Raw genomic sequence first — 22,632 nt, 5'->3', positions numbered from 1 at the left:
GGTGAAACTTCCTCTTGTGTCATGAGAACTTGTTTTTTCCCCTAGAGGATAAAGAGCCTTAGTGAATATAAAATAATCTGAATATCCTTGTCTCCTCTATGGTTGGCTCCAGGCCTTAAAAGGCAAGTGAAAGAAAGCCAGAAATCTATAGAGTGCCCAGTGTACATCTTTGGGTACGGGAACTGTTTCCACCCCTCCCCCCGATGCACATAGCCCTTCTAGGCTTGGGATTTTAACTTTCTTCCCATGGAAAGGAATTTATACAAGTGTGGTTAAGGAAGCTTGAGCCCTGAAACCGCAAAGCAGGAAAAGAGAGAGACCTATAAGAATAAAGCAAATAAAAATAAATTGTAAGGGACTTCCACTTCCAGAAAGATAAAGTAGACACACTTTTTCTACTCCTCCTCTAAGTACAGCTAAACATCTTGGACATTACATTTAACACAAATTTAAGACTCTGAAAGAGGAAAAAAGCAAAAAACTGCCTAGGCATAACAGAGATGTGTTCTCTGGGTCTTCTTTGTGCCTCATGTATTCCCAGACTTAAAGCTAAAGAAGCCAAGAACCTGGAAAGACCAATGGATGCAGACAAAAAAACGTTCCAACAAAAGCCCACTCTCTATAGTGACAAGAATGGGAAAGGGGCAGCCTCCCGAGACAGAAAATTGTTAGATAATAACCACTCTACCATAGGCAAGCAGCACAGTAAAATGGGTGGCCCCATAACTACCCAGGCCAGCAAAGGCTACTAGCAAGCTAGATTTCCCCCATCTCAAAGTTGTAATGAAGCACTCAACCTCCTCCTTTTTCTCCTCCTCCCTATGGGGCTAGTGCTGGAAAAGGCCCAGTAGGAAGCCTGGATTTCCATGTCCACCCAGCAGTAATGAAGCCACCTCTGCCCACAAGACAGGGAGGTATCAGTGTAAGTTCAATGGGCAACAGAATTCTCACCCCGACCCAGAGATAACAAGCAGCACCCCTAGGTGTCAATAGAGGCTGGGTTAAAAACCTAAACTTCTACCCCAACCTGGTAGAAATGAGGGGATACCTCCCCCTTCTTCTGCCATATTCAGGTCAAAGGAAGCCACCTAAAACAAAAGCTTAAATAAGATCCAGAGTTCCAAACATAAAATTTCCAAAATGCCCATTTCTACCAAAAATCGCTTGTTATGCCAAGAAATAGGTAAATATCAAATGAATGAAAAATAACCAATAGGTGCCAACATCAAGATGACAGAGATGTCAGAAATATCTGATGAAGATTTTTAAACAGCCATCCTAAAATGCTTGGACAGGCAATTACAAACATGCTTGAAACAAATGAAAAAAAAAAAAAATAGAAAGTGTCAGAAATAGCAAAAGAGTAGAAAGTCTCAGCAAAGAAAGAGAAGATATAAAGATGAACCAAATATCAATTTTAGAACCAAAAATGCAATAACCAATGTAAACATTTCAGTAGATACGTTCAACAGCAAAATGGAGGGGAAAGAGGAAACAATCAGTGAAACTTGAAGAGGAAACAATAGAAATTACCCAGTCTGAACAACAGAGACAGAAAAGTGTCTTACATAATGATAAAAGGGTCAATTCATAAGGACATAGAAACCCTGATGTGGGGGCGCCTGGGTGGCGCAGTCGGTTAAGCGTCCGACTTCAGCCAGGTCACGATCTCGCGGTCCGTGAGTTCGAGCCCCGCGTCGGGCTCTGGGCTGATGGCTCGGAGCCTGGAGCCTGTTTCCGATTCTGTGTCTCCCTCTCTCTCTGCCCCTCCCCCGTTCATGCTCTGTCTCTCTCTGTCCCAAAAATAAATTAAAAAAAAAAAAAAAAAAACGTTGAGAAACCCTGATGTGTATATACCAGACAGCTCTGAATACGTGCAAAGCAAAAACTGGTAGAATTGAAAGGGGAGACAGTCCAGTCCACACACTTCTCTCACAATCTTTGATAGAACAACCAGACAGAAAATTGGCAAGGATATAGCATAACCCAACAACATCATCAACCAACAGAATTTAGTCGATATTTATAAAACACTCCACCCACCAAGAGCAGAATGCTCTTTTAGGAGGATGAAAAGACACACTATGACCTAGAGAAGATTTTTTGCAAACCACATACCCCACAAAGAAATAGTATCTAGAATATATAATGTATAATGTATAATCTCAAAACTCAACAATAAAAAAAAACAAACAATCCAATCAGAAAATGAGGAAAAGGCATGAAGGGACATTTCCTCCAAGAGCATATACAGATGGCAGACAAGCCCATGAAAAGATGTGCCATCTGGGAAATGCAAATTAATATAATGATAAGCTATCAATACTCACCTATGAGAATGGCTGAACTAGAAAAGAGTGACAACACCAAAGGCTGGTGAGAATGCAGATAAACTGGAGCACTCGTATACTGTCAGTGTCAACATCAAATGGTACAACCACTCCAGGAAAGAATTCTGCAGTTGAACCAAATATGCAACTGCCGTATGACCCAGCAATTACAATCCTGGGCATTTATCCCATTAAAATGAAAACTTACGCTCACACAAAAACCTGTACACGAATATTTACAGAGCATTATTCCTAATGGCTAAAAACTGGAAAGAACCCAGATGTCCTTCAACAGATAAATGGTTAGGTACACCACAGTACATCCACACTACAGAAAATACTCAGCAATATAAGGGTACAAACTATTGATACATGCAGTGAGCTGGACTGAAAAAAACAATCCCCAAAGATAAGGTACTACATGATTCCATTCACACAAGATCCTTGAAAGGACAAAATTATACCAAAAGAGAACAAATTAATGGTTGCCAAGGGCTTACGGAGGGCATGAGGGCAGAAAGGAAGTGAGTGTAGCTATACAAAAGCAACACAAGGCTTTCTTGTGGCAGTGGAATATTCTGTATCTTGACTGTACCAATGTCAGTATCTTGGCTGTGATATTGTTCTATAGTTTTTTTAAAAAAAATTTTTTTTTCAACGTTTTTTATTTATTTTTGGGAGAGAGACAGAGCATGAATGGGGGAGGGGCAGAGAGAGAGGGAGACACAGAATCGGAAACAGGCTCCAGGCTCCGAGCCATCAGCCCAGAGCCTGACGCGGGGCTCGAACTCACGGACCGCGAGATCGTGACCTGGCTGAAGTCGGACGCTTAACCGACTGCGCCACCCAGGTGCCCCTATTGTTCTATAGTTTTGCAGGAAGCTGCCATCCAGGGAAACTGAGGTAGAGCCCATGGGATCTCTATGTATTATTTCTTCCATGTGGAAGCTATAGTTACCTCAAAATAAGAAGTTTAATTTTACAAAGTCAATGAATATAGATGAATTACAAGCATTGTAAAGAAGAGGTCCTGGGCATTGAGCTAAGGGAAAGGCAGGGGAAAGGTAGGTGACTTAATTAGTGGTTTATTGTATTGTTTGCAAAATACAGTCTGGGTGATAAGACTATTGAGCAAGAACTTAAAGGAATCCACAAGTAAGCAGCCACCTGCTGACAGTACAGCAAAGTTGCCTGGAGCTCCAGGATTCTTGGTAACAAGCCCTCAGGAGGAAATGCCTTTTTAGAGAAAAATGGCTGTTCCTGTGACACTTGAATATAATCCATAATTATTTCTAAGTGGATTCCCAACCTTTCCGGGACACTATGAAGCCCTGCTTGAATGAGGCCTCAGTCAACAGTGTCTTCATACCTCCCCCAAACTCCAGGTTGACCGCAGATTCTCCCCCCCCCCCCCCGCCCCCGCTTCTATTCCTATATCATGTGTTCAAAGGGGATTGACTGAGGTGTGAAGCTAGATGTGGAGGGTTGTTGGGGACTCGAATTCAGTTTCTCTCTTCCATCTCTGAGATGTAGCCTTTCACACTGAAACCATGGGGTAACTGCATTCTGGGAGTAGACTCAGATGTTAGGATATTTGATCAGAATAAATGTGACACTCTTTTCCAAATCTTTATACTAAAGGCTACAAATGATTCCCAGAAGGTCAAGCTTTTGTAGTTTGGTGATCCTATATATTTTCCTCTCATGTTAACTCTTTAGCAATTACCTATACAAAATGGAAGGTGGAGGGGCGCCTGGGTGGCTCAGTCGGTTAAGCGTCCAACACTTGATTTCTACTCAGGTCATGATCTCACTGCTGTGAGATCGAGCCCCACATCAGGCTCCATGCTGACAGCATGGAGCCTGCTTGGAATTCTCTCTCCCTCTCCCTTTGCCCCTCCACCACTTGCACGTGCACACATACATGCTCTCTCTCAAAAAAAAGAAAAAAAGAAAACATAAGGTGGAAATATCCATGAAGCAACTTTCTCATGATAACCTATATTCTTAAGAAAAGTTTCCTGATCAAAAGAATATTTTGCATCCATTTAACTACCTGACTCCAACAGTCTTTTCAGAGTCCAGTGACAAAGGACTAATTATGCATGTTGATCAGAAAGATTCCTGTGAGACTGGCCTACCTCCCCCCTCAGAAGTGTGTTTGGAAATGGATTCAGACCAGGCACCACTCTGATGAGCTCCAGGACTGTCATCCTCAGGAGAAAAAGCTTTCTCAGAGTCATTCAGAATATCATTATCTGGGAAAGGGTTAGTGTCCTCCCAAGGGAGGAAGTCTTCGAGTTCAGATTCAAAAGAGATGGGATGCCCACCTTGTGTCCAGCCATAAGAGGCTTGCCTTATGTTAGATGTTCAGTGACACTTCCAGAGCTTTGCAGAGGAACAGCTTCCCCAGACGTGAGGACACAATGACGGTCCCAGGGACCATAGCAGCCAGTCATCTTCCCCACCTCTTTTCTGCATTTGTCAGCATGAACACGAGCTTCTAGTTTCTTTCATTTGATTCGTTTCGTACAGTAGAAGCTTCCAAAGCAGAGGTCTGGAAGCCCCTTCAAAATGCGCTTCCAAGAGCAGGCTTGTGTCTGTCCTATCTGCCCAATCAGACCAGGAGTCCCCCAAATGCAGATACTACTTCACCAAGTGTCACACTCTCCCTGTCCCTCCTCCCCCTACAACACCCAGTCCCAGGCTCTGCCCACCGGAAAGGCTCATTACAGGCCATTACTGATGATGCCAAAGAATGCTCATCTCAAACACTGATTCTGGAGTTAGGGCTTTTCCCTAGATGAAGAAGAGGCACATCTGTCTGGCTGTCACATTTCTCTAGTGCTTTTAGTTCCAAAATCCTCTATTGGATTTTTGAATCCCCGTAATCACCCTGTGAGGGGGTTCTACAGGTGGGAAAACAGAGGCTCAGAGAGACAAAGTGACTCACCCTGAGTCATACCAGGGCTGAGTAAGCAGAGAGCTAGGAGCGCAAGCCAGGCTGCCAACTCCGAGCCTTCAAGTGTGTTCACTAATCTGTTTGTACAGTCTGAAATACCTTTCGCAGCACAGTGACATACGTCATCACATCTCACACAACCTCCTGAGAGGGGAAGGCCGGTGTTTTTCTTATTTTACAAATTGGGAAAATAGGCCCAGAAGGCAAAAGGGCTTGCTCACAATCATACTGCAGATGACCAAGCCCAGTTTCCTAATTCAATGCTTTTCTTCTGTCGTAGGACCCTTGAAAACTACAGCTTTTCCACAAGGCCTCTGCATGATGGCAACACGTCACCCTGTCATCTTATGAACCCAGCTTCTGGTCGAAAGCAACATCCCCCAGTGTAGACCTTCTCTAGGCCTTCCCAGTTAAAGTCCCAAACCAGCCACACTGGCCAGAGCCTATCTCCCTGAAGACCATATGCCATGGTCCCCAAGCCACGCCTAGCTAGATTAAGAAAGAAGCGGGACCAAGCCACCTCACCCGGAAACCCTCTGTGTCAAAAGATGGTCACCACACAAAGTGATTCCTACTGAAGTAGATTAGAAATTAGAGCATCTCAAGTGCTGCCCTCTGCTATGCCTCACTCCCAGCTCATGTTTTTCCCTTGTGAATCAAGGAAAAAATCAGGGAAGTCAATCTTCGCTTCATTACTGATGAGCCTCAGGCAAAGCGAGGTCCCCATGCCTCAGTTTCCTCTACTGAAAAATGAAGCTAATACCACTTATTCCAGATAGATACTGTGAAGGTCAAGCAAAAATAGAGATATAGATATGGGTGTACATGTATGAATTTTTCTTGTAAATAGGTAAGCAGTATCCAAACACTAGTATTTTTGTACAAATAAAGGAAAAGATTGCTTCAGGATCTTTTCATGTGTCTGTTGGTTATCTGCATGTCTTCTTTGGAAAAATGTCTATCATGTCCTCTGCCCATTTTTAATGGGATTATTTGTGGGGGTTTTTGGTGTTGACTTATATAACTTCTTTATAAATTTTGGATATTAACTCCTTATTGGATAGATCATTTGCAAATATCTTCTCCCATTCAGGAGATCCTGGGTGAAAATCAGGAAGACTCCAGCAATCAGCTCATGAAGTACATCCTGTTTGCCTAACGGCCTTGGCTTCCTCAAAGACCAAGAATGACAGAACTAAAATGGCCTTGTAAGAAAGGAAGACTGATAAAATACATTTATTTGGGGGGAAAAAAGGCAAAATAAAATGGCCTCAGAGATCCCATCAATTCTATGGACTCTTATGGAAACAACCATGAACACCTGGACACCAAAGTCACCCATGAGGATCCAAAGATCCCACAGTTTAGAGGAAAAGAGAAGGGGTGCCTGGATGGCTCAGTCGATAAAGCATCCAACTTCAGCTCAGGTCATGATCTCACGGTCTGTGGGTTGAAGTCCCACGTCGGGCTCTGTGCTGACAGCTCAGACCCTGGAGCCTGCTTCGGATTCTGTGTCTCCCTCTCTCTATGCCCCTCCCCTACTCATATACTGTCTCTCTGTCTCTCTCAAAAATATATAAACATTAAAAAAAATTTTTTTGAGTTTCTATGCCAGAGACCTTGGCATTCCTTTATTTTTTTTTAAATATGAAATTTATCATCAAACTGGTTTCTTTTACAACACCCAGTGCCCATCCCAACAACATTAAAAAAATTTTGAAGAGAAAAGAGATGTGCAACCAAACTACTAAAATATAATACAAAAGTGGTAAGAGATGCATGTATAAAAGTACTTCAGGAGCAGAGGAAAAGAGACAATGAACTGACTTAGGTAGTCAGGAAAAGCTTAGACGTGAGGTGATTGCCAAGACCTCCCTGGAAGGATGAGCCATGGACAGCCAAAACGCAGGCAGGGCATTTTCAGCACCCAGTGTACACAAGGCTTATGTAGAGGAAGTGGGGTAAGAGCTGAGTGTGGGAGAAGCCTGGTATGGCTGAGGCCTAGAAGTGGTTTGCATTTTGTTGTCATTTTGTGTTTTGATGGGGTGACGTGTCTACAGAAGACAAAATTGGAAAATGATGCTAAATATAAGGGAAGAGGAAGGCAAACCTTGATGTGCCCTTTACGTCAAGGTAAGAATTTTAAGTAAGGGAGGTTCATAATCAACTGCTGTGTGCGAAGGTACTCCAGCATCCGGGTGACAGAAGGAGAAGAGGCAAGCCTGGATGCACAGGGAGGCCTGCTATGAGGTACCACAGAATTCCAGGAAAGAGATGATGCGGGCTGAATAGGGAGGAGCAGTGGACAAGATCATGGGCAAACTGTAAAGTCTTCCTGTCCTGGGACACTGAAGACCTGGCCAATCCACCATGGCCAGGATGGGTCCTAACAAGGGTCAGAGGAGCGAACAGCCTCAAGAATGCCATCTCCTGGAGGGTGGCAGCCATCATCTCCCGGGAGGATGGCAGCAGAAGGGCCCAGGGTCAGACACAGGGAACTTCCTCTTTCACAGTGGCCCCAACGTACTCAACGATTCACCAACCAAACTGGCTTCACTGATCATTTAAGGACACAGGGCAACCCACAAACACCACCATCCCATCATCCACCACGACTCTCTCAAACATCCTCCCCCTGTGGGCAAAGAGAAACCCTAGCCCTCAGAACCCCTTACTCCAGGCAAACGCGCCACCCCCCCCCGTGCCCCGCCCACTTCCCTAACACAGACTCTGTTTCTATTTAGAAACGATTTTGGTTTTTATGACTACAGAGTGAGGACAAACTCAGTCCCCGCCAGAAAATGTACAAAGGAAATGGGAGAGCAGGATGTTAACGAAGCTGAGAATGATGCTCCGGTTACAAAATAAAGCCTGATTTGGGGTTTCAAACACTCCAAGCTAAACAACTGTTTAATTCCTGTCATAAACACCCTTCTCCATAAACCAGACAGGTGTTATTTTTAGAACTTTTTCCATGATGTCCTTGTTCTTTCATGGAAGAGATAAAGGCAGTGGGAAGCAGTTAAATGTATTAACCCATATACTTTATGTCATGGTCCAGTACCAAGCCCCACAAAATGTAATAGGGTAACGATCTGGGTTTCCTCTTACTCTTCTTACTTCTTACTCTTCTTACTTCTACTCTGGTTTCTGCTGAGAAATTCTTTTAACTTTGTATTTTGAAATCTTTATCCAAATTTTTTAAATTCAGGTTTTGAGAATAAGTGATGAGGACGAATGACAGTAATGTTGCCATCCCACCAAATCAGCAAGAAATAGTATTCCACTACCATGGCCAAGACAGACAAGGGAGGAGGCGGTTAATGTGAAAGGGAATTGACATTTAGTGAGGACCTACTAAGTGTGAAGCACTGAATGAGGTTCTTGCTTCCTTCTTCTTTCATTCATTTAATGAACATTTTACCAAGCACTTACTATTACGTTTGATGGCACGGATGTAGAATAAATAAGAGAGACAATGCCCCTGCCTTCACACACCTTCCATCCACCAGAAGGGGCAAATATTCAACGACAGCATTCCTGGCGGCATGAGTGCTCAACACGGAAATTGCACATGGCAAGGAGAGGGACTGAGGAGGTTGAGCTGGCGTTGAGTGGGGCAGGGACCGTTGGGAAGGTGTGATGTCTACTTGGAGACTTGAGGAATGGATAGGAACTAGCCCAGCCAGAGAAGGAGCAAGAACTTGCAGGCAGAGGAAGGGCACATTCCAAGTCCCAGAGGCAAGAGAGTTTGACCGGTGTGAGTGCCACCTGGCCGACAACGCTCAGAGAGAGCCGGGGCAGCCAGATAAGGCTGGAGAGAGATGAGCTGGATTTTGTAAGTCATTACATAAATTTTAAATTCACCCAAAGAAGTGGCTAGATGACATTAAAGGATTTTTTAAAAAAAATTTTTTTTTCAACGGTTTTTATTTATTTTTGGGACAGAGAGAGACAGAGCATGAACGGGGAAGGGGCAGAGAGAGAGGGAGACACACAGAATTGGAAACAGGCTCCAGGCTCCGAGCCATCAGCCCAGAGCCTGACGCGGGGCTCGAACTCACAGACCGCGAGATCGTGACCTGGCTGAAGTCGGACGCTTAACCGACTGCGCCACCCAGGCGCCCCTACATTAAAGGATTTTTAAGCAGGAAGCGATAAGATCCCTTTTTGTCGTAAAGCATCGCAAATCCTTACTACCATCCTTCGGGACAGGTAGTATCCTTATTTCATCAGATGAGGAAATATAAGTGAGGTGAAGTAACTTTCAGAAAGTCACACAGCTGGAATGTAGTGGAGTTTTGGATGAGAATTCAGGTCAGTCTGACTCCAAATCCTCTTCTCATTCTACTATCTCATCTTATCTCTTAAGAGGAAAGAAGGAAAGAGAGAGAAAAATAAAGAGGGAGGGAAGGGGAAGGATGGGGAGAGGGAGAAGGAGAGGGAGAGAGAGAGGGAAAGGAGAAAAGAAAAAAACTACAAAAAATCCTTAAGCATCATTTCACATGATCATTTATAACTTTTTACCAAAATCAAATGTATGGGTGATCCCTGGTATAACTGATCACTTGCTTTTTCCCCTGCCTGTCTTGAATAAACAGTTTATTAAAATATAATAAACCATACACAAAATGATACACCAAGGAGAAAAGCCAAGAGTCCTCCCCCAAGCACAAGACGCCAGTCGTCAGACAAGAGAGGGCTGGTCAGAAGGAGCCCCATGGACCGGGAGTGCCCATGGAGCGATGCTGGCCTTCAGGGCTGGAAGGCAACGGCAAGGCCATTAGTCCATCCTTATTTCCCAAGCTCACATTGAAAATACCATCAAGTGGTCGTCCAAATACCTCCGGTAATGACCAACTTACTACCTACAAGCACACTGAGACAGTTCTATTTAAAATGACTCTTTTCAAGAGGCAAAATTAGCCCAAAACCCTGTAGCAGAAGCTTCTGTTGTCAAAGTTAGACTCCTCTCCAAGACAGGAGAGTATCATGTAGCAGCGAGGCATCACTGGAGCGTGTCACTCTTCCCTGAGTCTGAAGAGTCAAATGAAGTCAACACCTAGAAAGCAAAAAAGTGAAGCAGGAAATCCCAATTTCAAGGTACATACAGTCTGCTTCCAGGAAAAAGGATAACCCTTTGCTCCCATACATATTGGCAGCCTCCACCGGTGATTCCAGCCTGTGAGACTGGAAAACTAGGAACCATGACAGACTCATCCTGGACCTGGTACCTGCCTCTGCAGCAGGCAGTGCCTCTGAGCGTCACTTGTGAATGCAGACAGCAAGCGTGGCTGTGCTTATGTGCAGTAAGTAAACTTCAGTTCTCTGCATCTCTGTCCAGCTGCCCAGGCTGCTGGCTGGTTCTTCACCAGCTCATGCAGTTCAGGCACGTTGTACTGATGGGCGGCTGGGGCAGCATCCCTGACCATGTAAGGCAGGCATCCTCTATATTTATCCTATCAAATCCCTGTGCAGTACATAAAAAAGTAAGTGCTCCTCCTTTAAAAATTAATGAAAATGTTGGGGTGCCTGGGTGGCTCAGTGGGTTAAACATCCAACTATTGATTTCAGCTCAGGTCATGATCTCATGGTTCATGGGTTTGAGCCCCACATCAGGCTCTGCACTGACAGCATGGAGCCTGCTTGGGGTTCTCTCTCCCTCTCTTTCTGCCCCTCCCTCACTTGTGCTCACTCTCTCTCCCTCTCAAAATAAATAAGTAAACTTAAAAAAAAAATTAATGAATTTAAATGTTAAAACTTTAGACTGAGTAAAGCAATCAGTAGCACCACATGCAGTAATGGGGACAGAAGAAAGTGGCACACGGGGTTAGACAGGCAACGTAAATGGGTACAACCTTGTCATGTGAACTCTGACAGTTTCTACCAAGTTTTAAATGTTTGTACCCTCTGTCTCCTTAATCGTACTTCTAGGAACCTGTCATATTCACATGAGCGCAAGTATTTACAGAGCCAACAGTCAATAGAGTGAACTAAGCAAATACGGCAAACTTCCAGTTATACCAAACATGCTGAGATGCTGTTTAAAAATTAAACATTTAAAAAGAAATCGTAAAGTTCAAAATCTCAGGTATCAGAAGCGAAACAGGAGCACAAAACCAAAGAGGCCAGTAGGAGCTGAAACCAAACAGCCCAGGTGTTTTTTTGGAAGCGGGGTTATCAGAAGAGGGGGCACGCTGTAGAGGACAGGAGGGGGTCACACAGGCTCTGGCTGGGGTGACAAAGGGCTGCCCTGACAGAGAAACACAGAACAAAAGACCTCCACCACATATAAAAGGAAACTGGACACGTGTCTGGAACTTTGGGGAGAAAAAGCGTTATGTGTGACAAATCAAAACCCCAAACGTATGCCATACACAAGGGTGGAGCCGGAATTCACACTGTGCACACGGTCGGAAGCCCCAGGGCTAAAACTTTTACAGAAAAGCTGGTCTGAATCCCGGGGAAACTTTATGATATACGGTACAGGCACACTCAATCACCATATCCAGATGCCTCCACAACTGGGGACCCAACAGACTCCCACCAAAAACCTCTAGCTGTAGATAAGCTCGAGAGAAAATTAAATGGTAAGAGAGAAGATTTTAAAGTATGCCTACATGTTTAATGCAATAAAAAAATAAAGAAATGTTAGCAGAACTGAATTTAAAAATGGGCAAGAGACATGAATAAGCTTTTTACCCAATAAGCTTGTAGTTGGAAACAAGCTCAAGAAAAGATGTTCAGCATCTTGAGCCATTTACTAAAATGCAAACTAAGACCACGATGAGCTATCACGATACATTCATTAGTGTGAAAAATGAGAAAGAGTGGCAATATCAAATGCTGGCAAGGATGTAGAGAAACCGCATTGCTGGTAGGAAGATGAAGTGATATAACCAACTGCAATTGGCAAATAGTTTGGCAGCTCCTTCCAAAACTAAATATACACTTACATGCATACACACACACACACACACACACACACACACACACACGAATGCATGTAAAAACTGGTAAAGCCCATATATAATCTTTAATTTAAGTAACGCGATTCTTATTCTACACATGTCGATTTCCTGGTTTTGCTATTGTTGGACAGTTATATAAGAGGTTACCATTGAGGGAGGTTGGGTGAAAGGAACCACTCTCCATACTAGTTTTTCAACTTCCTGTGAATCTGTAATTCTTTCAAATAAAAAGCTTTCAAAAATCAATGTTGGGTGTAAAATGCAAGTTATAAAATATCACAGTATGATATCATTTGTACAAATATATTTTTAAAATACACACAATCATACCATATGTGCTTTATGGTTAAATACGTAAGTGATAAAAATATTAAAACACCAGTAGTAAGGAGATATACAATTTCAGGATAATGACTACCTCTAGGAATAAGTTTAAAGAGGACCTCAACTTTATCTTTAATATTTTAATTTTCACAAAAGAATCTGAAGTGAGAAACTGTCAACATTCACTATATAGATTGTATAATAAAAGAAGGCTTGTTAAATTACTCTTTACCTCTCTGTTTAAAAGATTTCTATTTTAAAACCAAAAATATACATACAAGGAGGTTCACCGAAGTATTATCTATAATAGCCAAAAATTGGTAACTGTATAAATACCCATCAAGGGAAGATAGCTAAATAGATCTGGATATAGTCATGAAGTGGAAGACAAAAGAACCAGTAAAAATGAAGGCGGGGGCACCTGGGTGGTGCAGTTGCTTAAGGTTCCAACTTTGGCTCAGGTCATGATCTCAGGGTTAGTGAGTTCAAGCCCCACATCCGGCTCTGACAGCTCAGAGCCTGGAGCCTGTTTCAGATTCTGTGTTTCCCTCTCTCTCCGCCCCTCCCCCATTCTCTCTCTCAAAAATAAATAAGCGTCAAAAAAAATTTTTTAAAGGGGAAAAAAAAAGAATGAAGGGCATATGTACTGTTAGGGAAATATCCCAAATACACGAGTAAGTAGGGGGAAAAAAGCACAATGGAAAATAATTTGTATGCTAGGACCACATTTTTGTTTAAAAAATCACTATAAATATATACAAACATTGTAATAAAACTCATATACTGTTTAAAAATGGTTACTTCCAAGAAATAGTGGACATTTCACTTCTTACTTTATATACCTCTCTTTTAAAATCTGATAAAGAAGAACCTGTTTTATCTCTGAAAACTGAAATTTTTTCCTTACTGAGATGTAATTGACGTATAACATATTAGTCTCAGATATACAACATAATGATCTGATATGTGTATAGTTGTGAAATGATCACTATACAGTTACAAATTTTTCTTCTGATGAGAACTTTTAACATCTACTGTCTTACCAATTTTCAAATACGCAATACAGTATTGTTAACTACAGCCACCGTGCTGTATGTTACATCCCCCTAACTTACTCATTTTATAAGTGTAAGTTTGTACACTTTTGAACCCCTTCCCCCATTTCTCCCACCCCCAACTTAGCAACCATCAACTATTCTCTGTATCTATGACTTCGGGTTTTTTTGTTTGCCTGTTTGTTTTTAGATTCCACATATAAGTAAGATCATACACTATTTGCCCTTCCTCTGTCTGATTTATTTCACTTAGCACTGTACTCAATGTCCATCCATCTTGTCCCAAAGTTCCTTTTTTGAGGAACTTTAAAAAAAAAATTTTTTTTGTAGTGTTTATTTTTGAGAGAGAGAGAGCGTGCACACAAGTGGGGGAGGAGCAGGGAGAGAGGGAGACACAGAATCCAACGCAGGCTCCAGGCTCTGAGCTGTCAGCACAGCTCACAAGCCGTGAGATCACGACCTGAGCCAAAGTCAGACGCCCAACTGACTGAGCCACCCAGGCGCCCCTTGAGAACTTTTTAAATAAAGATTTAAAGAACCAAAAATGAAAATTTAATATTAAGTTAATACCGTTGAGCATTTACTATATGCCAAAGTGTTTGCATTGAGAACCTACTCTGAACAAATCTGTGGGTACATATTAGTCTCGTTTGAACTCGCTCCCTCCACGTGAAGAGAAGGAAGAGGAGGAAATGGGAGCTCTTAGAGGTGAAATGACTTGCCTGAACTCTCACAACTGAGTAAGTTGCTCAGTGGGTTGGAACCTGCAATGCTACTTCAGCCCATCACTGCGATCACTGGCGTGGAGAACAGCAGAACACGTGCCATGTACCAAGTGTCCTTACGGTGAGATGGTGAGAATCAGGAGCTGGGCCACGCACCCCCCGGGCACATGGCTGAATGATGTGCCCGTCACGATGGCATATCTACATTATATCCTGAGCTGGCTCGCTCACAGGGAAGCACTGAAAGAGGACGTGACAGGGAAAGGTGCTTTCCCCTCCATGTCTTCCCCACAGCTGTTCCAGACAGAGAGGCTGGCATGGCGGCAGAATGCTCCAAGATGGACCAAACCCCAGCAGGGTTAGCCCTGTGTGAAAACCGCAGTGCAGAATCCTCTAAGCAGGAGTGATGCCCTTCCATACACTGACTGTGCCTCTCCTCCCTATTAAGGCAGAAAGCATTACAGTGTGGTAGCGAACTCTGAAACACAACCCCTCAGATCCCACTTCCAGAAAGGATTCTCTGCCCAGCTGCAGGTGCAGTTAGTGGACAGCCCCCTGTTAGCTTCCTCAGGGACAGAAACCTGAACTTTCCACTGAGGCACCTGCCACTGACTGAGCAAGACGGTGGCTCAGAGGCCTGGCCCTTGTGCCCTGTATGGGACCCCCCCTGCCCAGCCCAGCAGGCCATCTCTGCTACAAAGCTCTGGTCAGGCTGCAGAGCCTCTACCAAATCTGCACTGTGGTCTGAGGCCCTCCTCCCCCAGTGCTGCTTCCTCCCCCTTCTCCTTCATAGATGTTGGGGACGCCTGGGTGGCACAGTCGGTTAAGCGTCCGACTTCAGCCAGGTCACGATCTCACGGTCCGTTACTCAGCATGTGTACCCCACAGAACTCAACCCTTGACAAGGGTCCTCTGGCCTGACTCATGCATGAAGATCTGAAAATAAACTGGCCTGCTAAAAGAACAGGTGCTCATACCCCCTACTGCCAGGTGACCATGAACAAGTTTGTGACCTTCCCTATGCCCCAGTTTCCACCTCTGTAAAACTGCTCCAAGTTGTTTAGAGGATTAAAGACAAGAAGCCCAGAACATAGCATACAGTAAGTGCCTCCTTCTTTCCTACGATCAGTCCAGGAGGGAGATATTGAGGAGTAAGGTGAGCACTAAAGCCAGACTGCCTGAGCTCAGGAAAGCAGTCTAACAGGGAAATAAGGTGGCCTTGAAAATAACGCATGCAATCCACACAAAAGCAAAACTGCTATTTCCAGTCCACTTGGGCTTTGTGTCCACACCTTCCCAGAAGTGGGAGAGGTCTGCAGTATCCACACTCGTAATCACCATTTGGCCAGTGGCCCCTACCAGTGAGAAAACTGAGCAGGAAACTGGCGACAGGCCATGAGCAGGGAACACATTTTCTCTGTTTAAAACTTACCTGCCAACTTCCACTTCAGAATGGAAACTGTCACTCCATCATAACAACAAGTAAAAATGCTGAACAAACTGAAAAATCTACAATTCTTAGATCCATCCAAGAAGCGAAACTTCACAGCAAAGTGCTGTACCAAAATTGGAGAAGAGGGCAGGTGAATAAAAGAAATAACAACTTTCCATGAGCAGAAGCCTGCACAAAAACTAGTGCGGGATGGGGAAATCTAAGCTGCAGGTGGCTCAGTGTGACCAAGTCTGAGAGTTACAAGTTCCAGGGGGAGCCACTCATGGTTTTGAGAGCTTGACCTCCAGGACCTGTAGCCAACCTCACAGTGAAAATCAAAGAAAAATATACTCTCATGCTTCTTGAAGAGGAGGAGAAAAGTAACCATACTGAAATACATGAGAGCATTCTATTCTTCTTAAAAAAAAAAAAAGTCTGCCTTCAGGAGAAACTATTGAACCAGAACCTAATTAATGTATTAGGTTTTGTGGAGCCTCTCTGATAGGGGGGTGGGGATATCCAATTCTGGGCCCCTCTATGCATTTTGTCTGGCCTAAGTAGGGAATATACTGAGAGACATTCGTGAAATTCACATTCCAGGGGGCATAAGCTCCTTAGAACAGCTAATTATAGGACTATAAATGCTGCTTCTCCCCTGACACCTCACTCCCACACCACTAAGGGCCTAATTATTTACCCAAGTGCCTTTTACCCAGCACGTCAAGTTCAGCTTTCAAAACACTGCAAGCCATACCAAAAGCCAAAAAACAGTCTAAAGACACAGTGCAGCATCAGAACCAGACCCAGGTATGATAGGGGCATTGGAATTATCAGACCAGGAATTAACACAACTATGATTAATATGCGAAGGCCTCTAATGGAAAATGTAACATGCAAGAACAGATGGGTTATGTAAGAAAAGAGATGGAAATTCTAAGAAAGAACCAAAAAGAAATACTAGATATCAAAAACACTCTTAACAGAAATGAAGAATGCCTTTGATGAGCTCATTAGCAGACTGAACACAGCTGAGGAAAGAATCTCTGAGCTTGAGGATTTAATAGAAGCCTCCAAAACCGAAAGCAAAGAGAAAAAGGATCAAATAAAACAATATCCAGGGACTGTGGGACAGCTGCAAAAGGTATAACATAGGTGTAATGGAGACACCAGAAGGGGAAGAAAGAGAGAAACAGAAAAAATATTTGAAGCAATAATGACTGACAATTTCCCCCAAATTCATATCAGATGCCAAATCCCAGTTTCAGGAAGCTCACAGAACACAAACAGAATATAGGACCATTAAATAAACAGACAACACACACAGGCATACATCATACTCAAACTGCAGGAAATCAAAGGTAAAAAAAAAAAAATCCTGAAAGAAGCCAGAGGCAAAAAATACCTAACCTATAAGGAGCCAAGATAAGAAGTATATCTAACTTCTCCTCAGAAACATAAGCAAAAAGAGAGCAGACTAAAATATTTAGAGTTGAGAGAAGAACAAACAAACAATCACCAGTCTAGAATTCTGTACCCTATAAAATGATCTTTAAAAAGTGAAGGAGATGGGCACCTGTGTGGCTCAGTCAGTTAAACATCCTACCCTTTATCTTGGCTCAGGTCATGATCTCACAGTTCATGAGATCAAGCCCTGCGTCAGGCCCTGCTCAGATAGCCCAGAGCCTGCTTGGGATTCTCTCTCTCTCCCTCTCTCTCTCTCTCTCTCTCTCTCTCTCTCTCTATTTCTCTGTCTCTCTCTCTCTCCCCCTCCCTCTCTGCCCCTCCCCAGCTTACACACGTGCTCACTCTATATATATAAATAAGTAAACTTTTTTTTATTTTTTTATTTTTTTATTTTTTTTTAATTTTTTTTTCAACGTTTTTTTTTTTTTTTTTTTTTTTTATTATTTATTTTTGGGACAGAGAGAGACAGAGCATGAACGGGGGAGGGGCAGAGAGAGAGGGAGACACAGAATCGGAAACAGGCTCCAGGCTCCGAGCCATCAGCCCAGAGCCTGACGCGGGGCTCGAACTCACGGACCATGAGATCGTGACCTGGCTGAAGTCGGACGCTTAACCGACTGCGCCACCCAGGCGCCCCTAAACTTTTTTTTAAAAAAGTAAGGGAGAAATAATGATTTTCTCTGAAAAAAATTAAGGAACTTATTGTCAGTGGAACAGCCTTAACAAATTTAAAACAACAGAAATTATACAATGTCTGGTCTCAGATTACAGTGGATTTAAAACCTAGAAAGCAATAACAAAAAGATAGCTGTGAAACCCCAAAATATTTGGAGATTAAACAACACATTTCTAAATAACATGAGATAAAAAAAGAAATCTCAAGAGAAATTTCAAACTATTTTTAAACTGAGAACAGTTTAAAATGAACACAGAACTTGGGGCACCTGGGTGGCTCAGCCAGTTGAGTGTCTGACTTTGGCTCAGGTCATGATCTCACAGTTCATGAGTTCGAGACCTGCATCCGGCTCCGTGCTGACAGCTTGGAGCCTGGAGCCTGCTTGGGATTCTGTGCCTCCCTCTCTCTCTGCCCCTTCCCCCTTGTACTCTGTCTCTCTCTCTCTCTCTCAAAAATAAGTAATCATTAAAAAAATTTTTTTTAATGAACACAGAACTTACATTTGTGGGATGCAGTGAAAGTAGTGCTTAGAGGAAGATTTACGGCATTGAATGCATATATGAGAAGAGAAGAAAGATCAAAAATCAATAATCTAAGTTTCTAGCTTAGGAAACTAAAAAAAAAGAGGAGTGAGTTAAACCCAAAGTAAATAGGAGAGAATAAATAATAAACCTTAGGGCAGAAATCAATGAATTGGAAACAGAAAACCATTTGAGTAAATCAACAAAATCCAAATCTGGTTCTTGGTAAAGATAAAATCCATAAGCCTCTAGCCAGGCTAACTAAAATTTACTATTCCCTGGGATGGGACCCAGATGTCTGCTTCATATTGCCAGTCAATGAGCAAGTGCTTCTGCCAGACAGGTCGACAAAAACACTACATCATTTCCTTTCTGTCATCAATTCAATCAATTAAAAAAAAAAACCCCCACTACTGATAAGCTATATACTATGTGCCTGGCACTGTTTTAAGTACTTGGGATGTATTGATGAGTAACAAACAGAATAAATGAATAAGCTGTATGGTACATTATAAGGGACTAAGTGGAGAAAAAGAGCAGGAGAGAATTAGGAGTTATGAGTATTTTCATTTTCGTACAAATGTGTGTGTGTGTGTATATAGTACATACATACGCATATATATGTATATATACATATATTAAGCAAATACTCTATTTTCTTCCCTCTCTTGCCCCCTATCAACAAACATAAGATGTATTAATACTAGTTTACATCTGAGTATTTAAGTGACAGAGTATCAAGGGGAAGAGTGAACATCACCCAAGGATTTTGTGTCCTCTTCTGTGGGAAGAGCTGGCATGTTTTTGGTTATATGCAGGATAAGGGGAGCATGTTAAGTGAAAGTATGACTTTGTTACTGTCTTTATTGGGAGATTAAGTATGGTTTAAGCAAATGTGTATGACAAGCTGACAAGGCATGAACTGTAATTGTTAGTATTATGTGTCAACTTGGCTAGGCCATGGTACCCAGTTATTTGATCAAACACTAATCTAAGCATTCCAGTGAAGGAATTTTGTAGATGTGATAGCTACAATAAGCCGACTTCCAGGAAAGCAGAATATACCCTATAATCTGGGTGGGCCCTGCCTAATCAGTTGAAAGGCCTTAAGAGCAGAACTGCAGGAGAAGAAATACCATCTGTGGACTTTGGCATCAGATCCGTCCAAGAGTTTTTCCCAGTTGGCCAAGCTGCCCTACAAATTTTAGACTTGCCTAGCCAGCCCCCACAATCATATAAACCAATTCCTTGCAATAAATCTCTTAACATACAAATATCCTAGTGGTTCTGTTTCTCTGGTAGAACCCTGATTCAGGGAGCCACCCAGAAAAAAATGACACTTGAGCAAAGACTTGGAGTTGGTGAAGAAACTGCCCCGCAGATATCTGCGAGAAGAGCAGGCGAGGTGTGTGCAAGGAACGGCAAGCAGAGTGGCTAAGAGTCAGCAAGGCAGAGAACAGCCCCAAAGGAGGTTGTTTTATTAACCAAAAGACCCAACAAGCAAAGTGCAGGCTGTGAACAAAAGGTCTCCTTTATTATTCTTCCTATCTTATACTAAGCCCACATCATGACCAAAAACTATGCTTCCAAATGCCTCTCCTTCTCTAACATGACACAGGTGAATCCTCCCACTCCCACTATTGGCCAAAGCTTTGGGATGCCGCAAGGAGATCTGCAGTTAACGCATCTGACACTCAGTGCACCTGTGCGCAGCACCCCTGTGAGCCACACCATGCTGGCAGTTTCTCTCTTAGGAGTCCGGGAGCCAGGAGTCAGGCCAGAAAGGGTCCTGGCATCGGAGCAAGGGTCAAGAACTGAGTGGCCACCACCAGGCAGAGAGACAACATACACAGTCATCTCTGGCTAAAATGAAAGCTTGCTGTGTGCAGGGTATAATGCTCTTATCTGGTCCACCAGGCTGAGTGGAAAGAATGAGGACCAGACACCATCAAAGGCAGATAATGTGATTTGGATGCCAGAGTCCAGTAATTTGGGTTCATTAAGTCCAGGCATCCCAGCTGCTCATTTGTCCCAGTAAAAGGGAGAATACCACCTGTCACAGGTTTTCCTTACTACAAAGGTTACCAGAACAACAAGAATTTCAGGTACATGTATTAACCTGGAAAGATGTTCATGATTATAGAAAGGGAAGAAAAGATAACACGACCGTATCAAATATACACATTGATTCTTAGATACATCTGAACTTCATAAATATTAAAATGAAAAATGTATTTATTAGGCTTTAGGAAAGACAATATATGCAAAGAAAAGAGTTAAAGAATGTATACAAAAATTATAATAAAGCCATGTGGTTAGTGAGATTACAGGTTGTTGTTTTTTTTCTTTTTGCTTCTGTACCTTTTTTTTCCCCTCTAATAATATGTATTGCTTGAATAACAAAATTGTTTATGGTTTAGAAGTAAAAACCCCTTCATGTCTATAGCACTTCTGGTTCTTTCTCTACTCCCTCAAAAAAAGTGAACTGACACCTGTAACCTCAATACGTTAGAACAGAGCTGTCTGCAGGCCCCTTTTACATATGGGAAAGTACAAAGCTCAAAGCAATTAGGTCACTTTCCCAAAGTCACTCATTATGGTGTGCAGCCCAGCCAACACATGAGTGTGAGGGTCCTGAAAGTCCATTCCAAACCACACACTTGCTTTGTGGCATTTTCTCAGTCCCAGGGATCCCAGGGAAGTGCGGTTTAAGACGAGCTGGCCCCTTGCCCTTACCTCAGCCAGGCGGGAATGCTTGTGGACGTTCTCGCCTTTCTGCACGCTGGGAGCCAGCTGCTGCAGGACCCCCCTGCTGCTCGTCAGTGCTCTGGTCAGCCGAGCAAACTTCCCCCAGCCTGGAGCATGTAGAGGAGAGAAAGGACAGCTTCAACCATGTCCTGAAGGTCATGGACATTCACACCACAAGCTAAGCTGTCAGAAGCACATACACCCATTGTCCTCCTGGGCTCCCATGAATCATTCTGTATTCCTCCCAGCCCAGACTCGCTGCTCAAAAAAGCACCTAGACAAATTTGTGTCGCAATTTACTCTTCCCCTTTCACATTATCCTAATCATAGCTTTGTGACAGGTTTTAGTAGTGTTTTACAAATAGGAAAACTGGGGCACAGAGTGCTCAGATGACTACAGAGTCCAGAACCCAGATGTTTCCATTCTATCTCAAGGCTTTTCTGCCAGATAATGCCAGGCAATTGAGATATTTCTCAGACTTTGGGCTCAAGCTGCCCCCAACCCCCACGTAGTCTGATCTAGTAGAGACCAAGCAGGTTCCAAGTGTTATGTGGACAAGCCAGTTAAATGGCTATCCCATGCAATGCATTCTCCAAAGCCAGGGGAATGAGAAATGAATCTAATCCCTTTTGGGGGGGCGGGGGGGTGAAGCACAGGCATATTTTAGTCTGCTCTGGGATGGGGGAAGGACAGTTGGTGACAGGTTCCTCCAAATAACAAGAATCCCAAAGAGCCGAACTTGGAACAAAAAAATCTGGACACAAGTCCCATTTCTGCCTCCAGCTTGCTTTGTGATCACCAACCAGTCATTTAAATTGCTTAAGCCTTATCTGTAAAGTGGAAATTAAAATACTCTAGCTGCCTAAAGGCAGGGTGCATTTGTCTGGTAAAACAAAGGGGCTAAGTTTAGTGGGCTCAGGTTAGCAGACTGAAACAGAGGCTGTCTGGAGGCCTCCTTGGCACTCTGGACCAGCTCCTCCAGGAAAAGTAAAATACTGATCTTTTTCCAATCCAGCCCCCTCCACAACGCAGAATCTAAGACATATGAGTGATCTTTACTGCATGTAATTATCTCCAAAGACAACTGTCCATTCCAATATCCAGCAACCCAACTCATCTGCATCCAGGTTATGACCATGGCAATTGCCTCAAGAGACCCATGAAACCCTGGCAGTGTTGTCAAGACCAACCTTGGGGTTGAGGTGCTCCAAAGACCTAGACGTGGAGTAGATAGCAAGTAAACAGAGCACCCGGCTCTTTTTACATGGCAGCTAAAAACAGGACTAGGTGATGTTTTTTGGTTTTTATCCCTTAGTGTTTGGCAGTATTCAACACCTTGCAGCAGAGCTCAGTTCTGCCAAATTCTACCCTGGAGCACCTTTCCAAGATAGACTTGGAATCCAGAGGAATGAAGTTAAGCAGC

The 22,632-nt window shown here is 43.2% G+C and overlaps 1 protein-coding gene across 3 annotated transcripts in view; it reads right to left on the bottom strand.

Moving 5' to 3' along the window:
- Nucleotides 1–22,632, bottom strand: part of KCNH1 (potassium voltage-gated channel subfamily H member 1) — a 390,176-nt gene that overhangs the window by 315,997 nt on the left and 51,547 nt on the right. For all 3 annotated transcript variants that reach the window (XM_058701734.1, XM_058701731.1, XM_058701732.1), the window contains exon 5: nucleotides 21,197–21,315. In XM_058701734.1, the coding sequence (XP_058557717.1) occupies nucleotides 21,197–21,315 (119 nt within the window). The remainder of the gene's footprint in view (nucleotides 1–21,196; nucleotides 21,316–22,632) is intronic.

Source organism: Neofelis nebulosa, chromosome 15, assembly GCF_028018385.1.
Source record: "Neofelis nebulosa isolate mNeoNeb1 chromosome 15, mNeoNeb1.pri, whole genome shotgun sequence".
In the NCBI taxonomy this organism is placed as follows: Eukaryota; Metazoa; Chordata; class Mammalia; order Carnivora; family Felidae; genus Neofelis; species Neofelis nebulosa.
The sequence above is the reverse complement of the archived record's forward strand: the minus strand, read 5'-3'. Positions and strand labels throughout refer to the sequence as shown.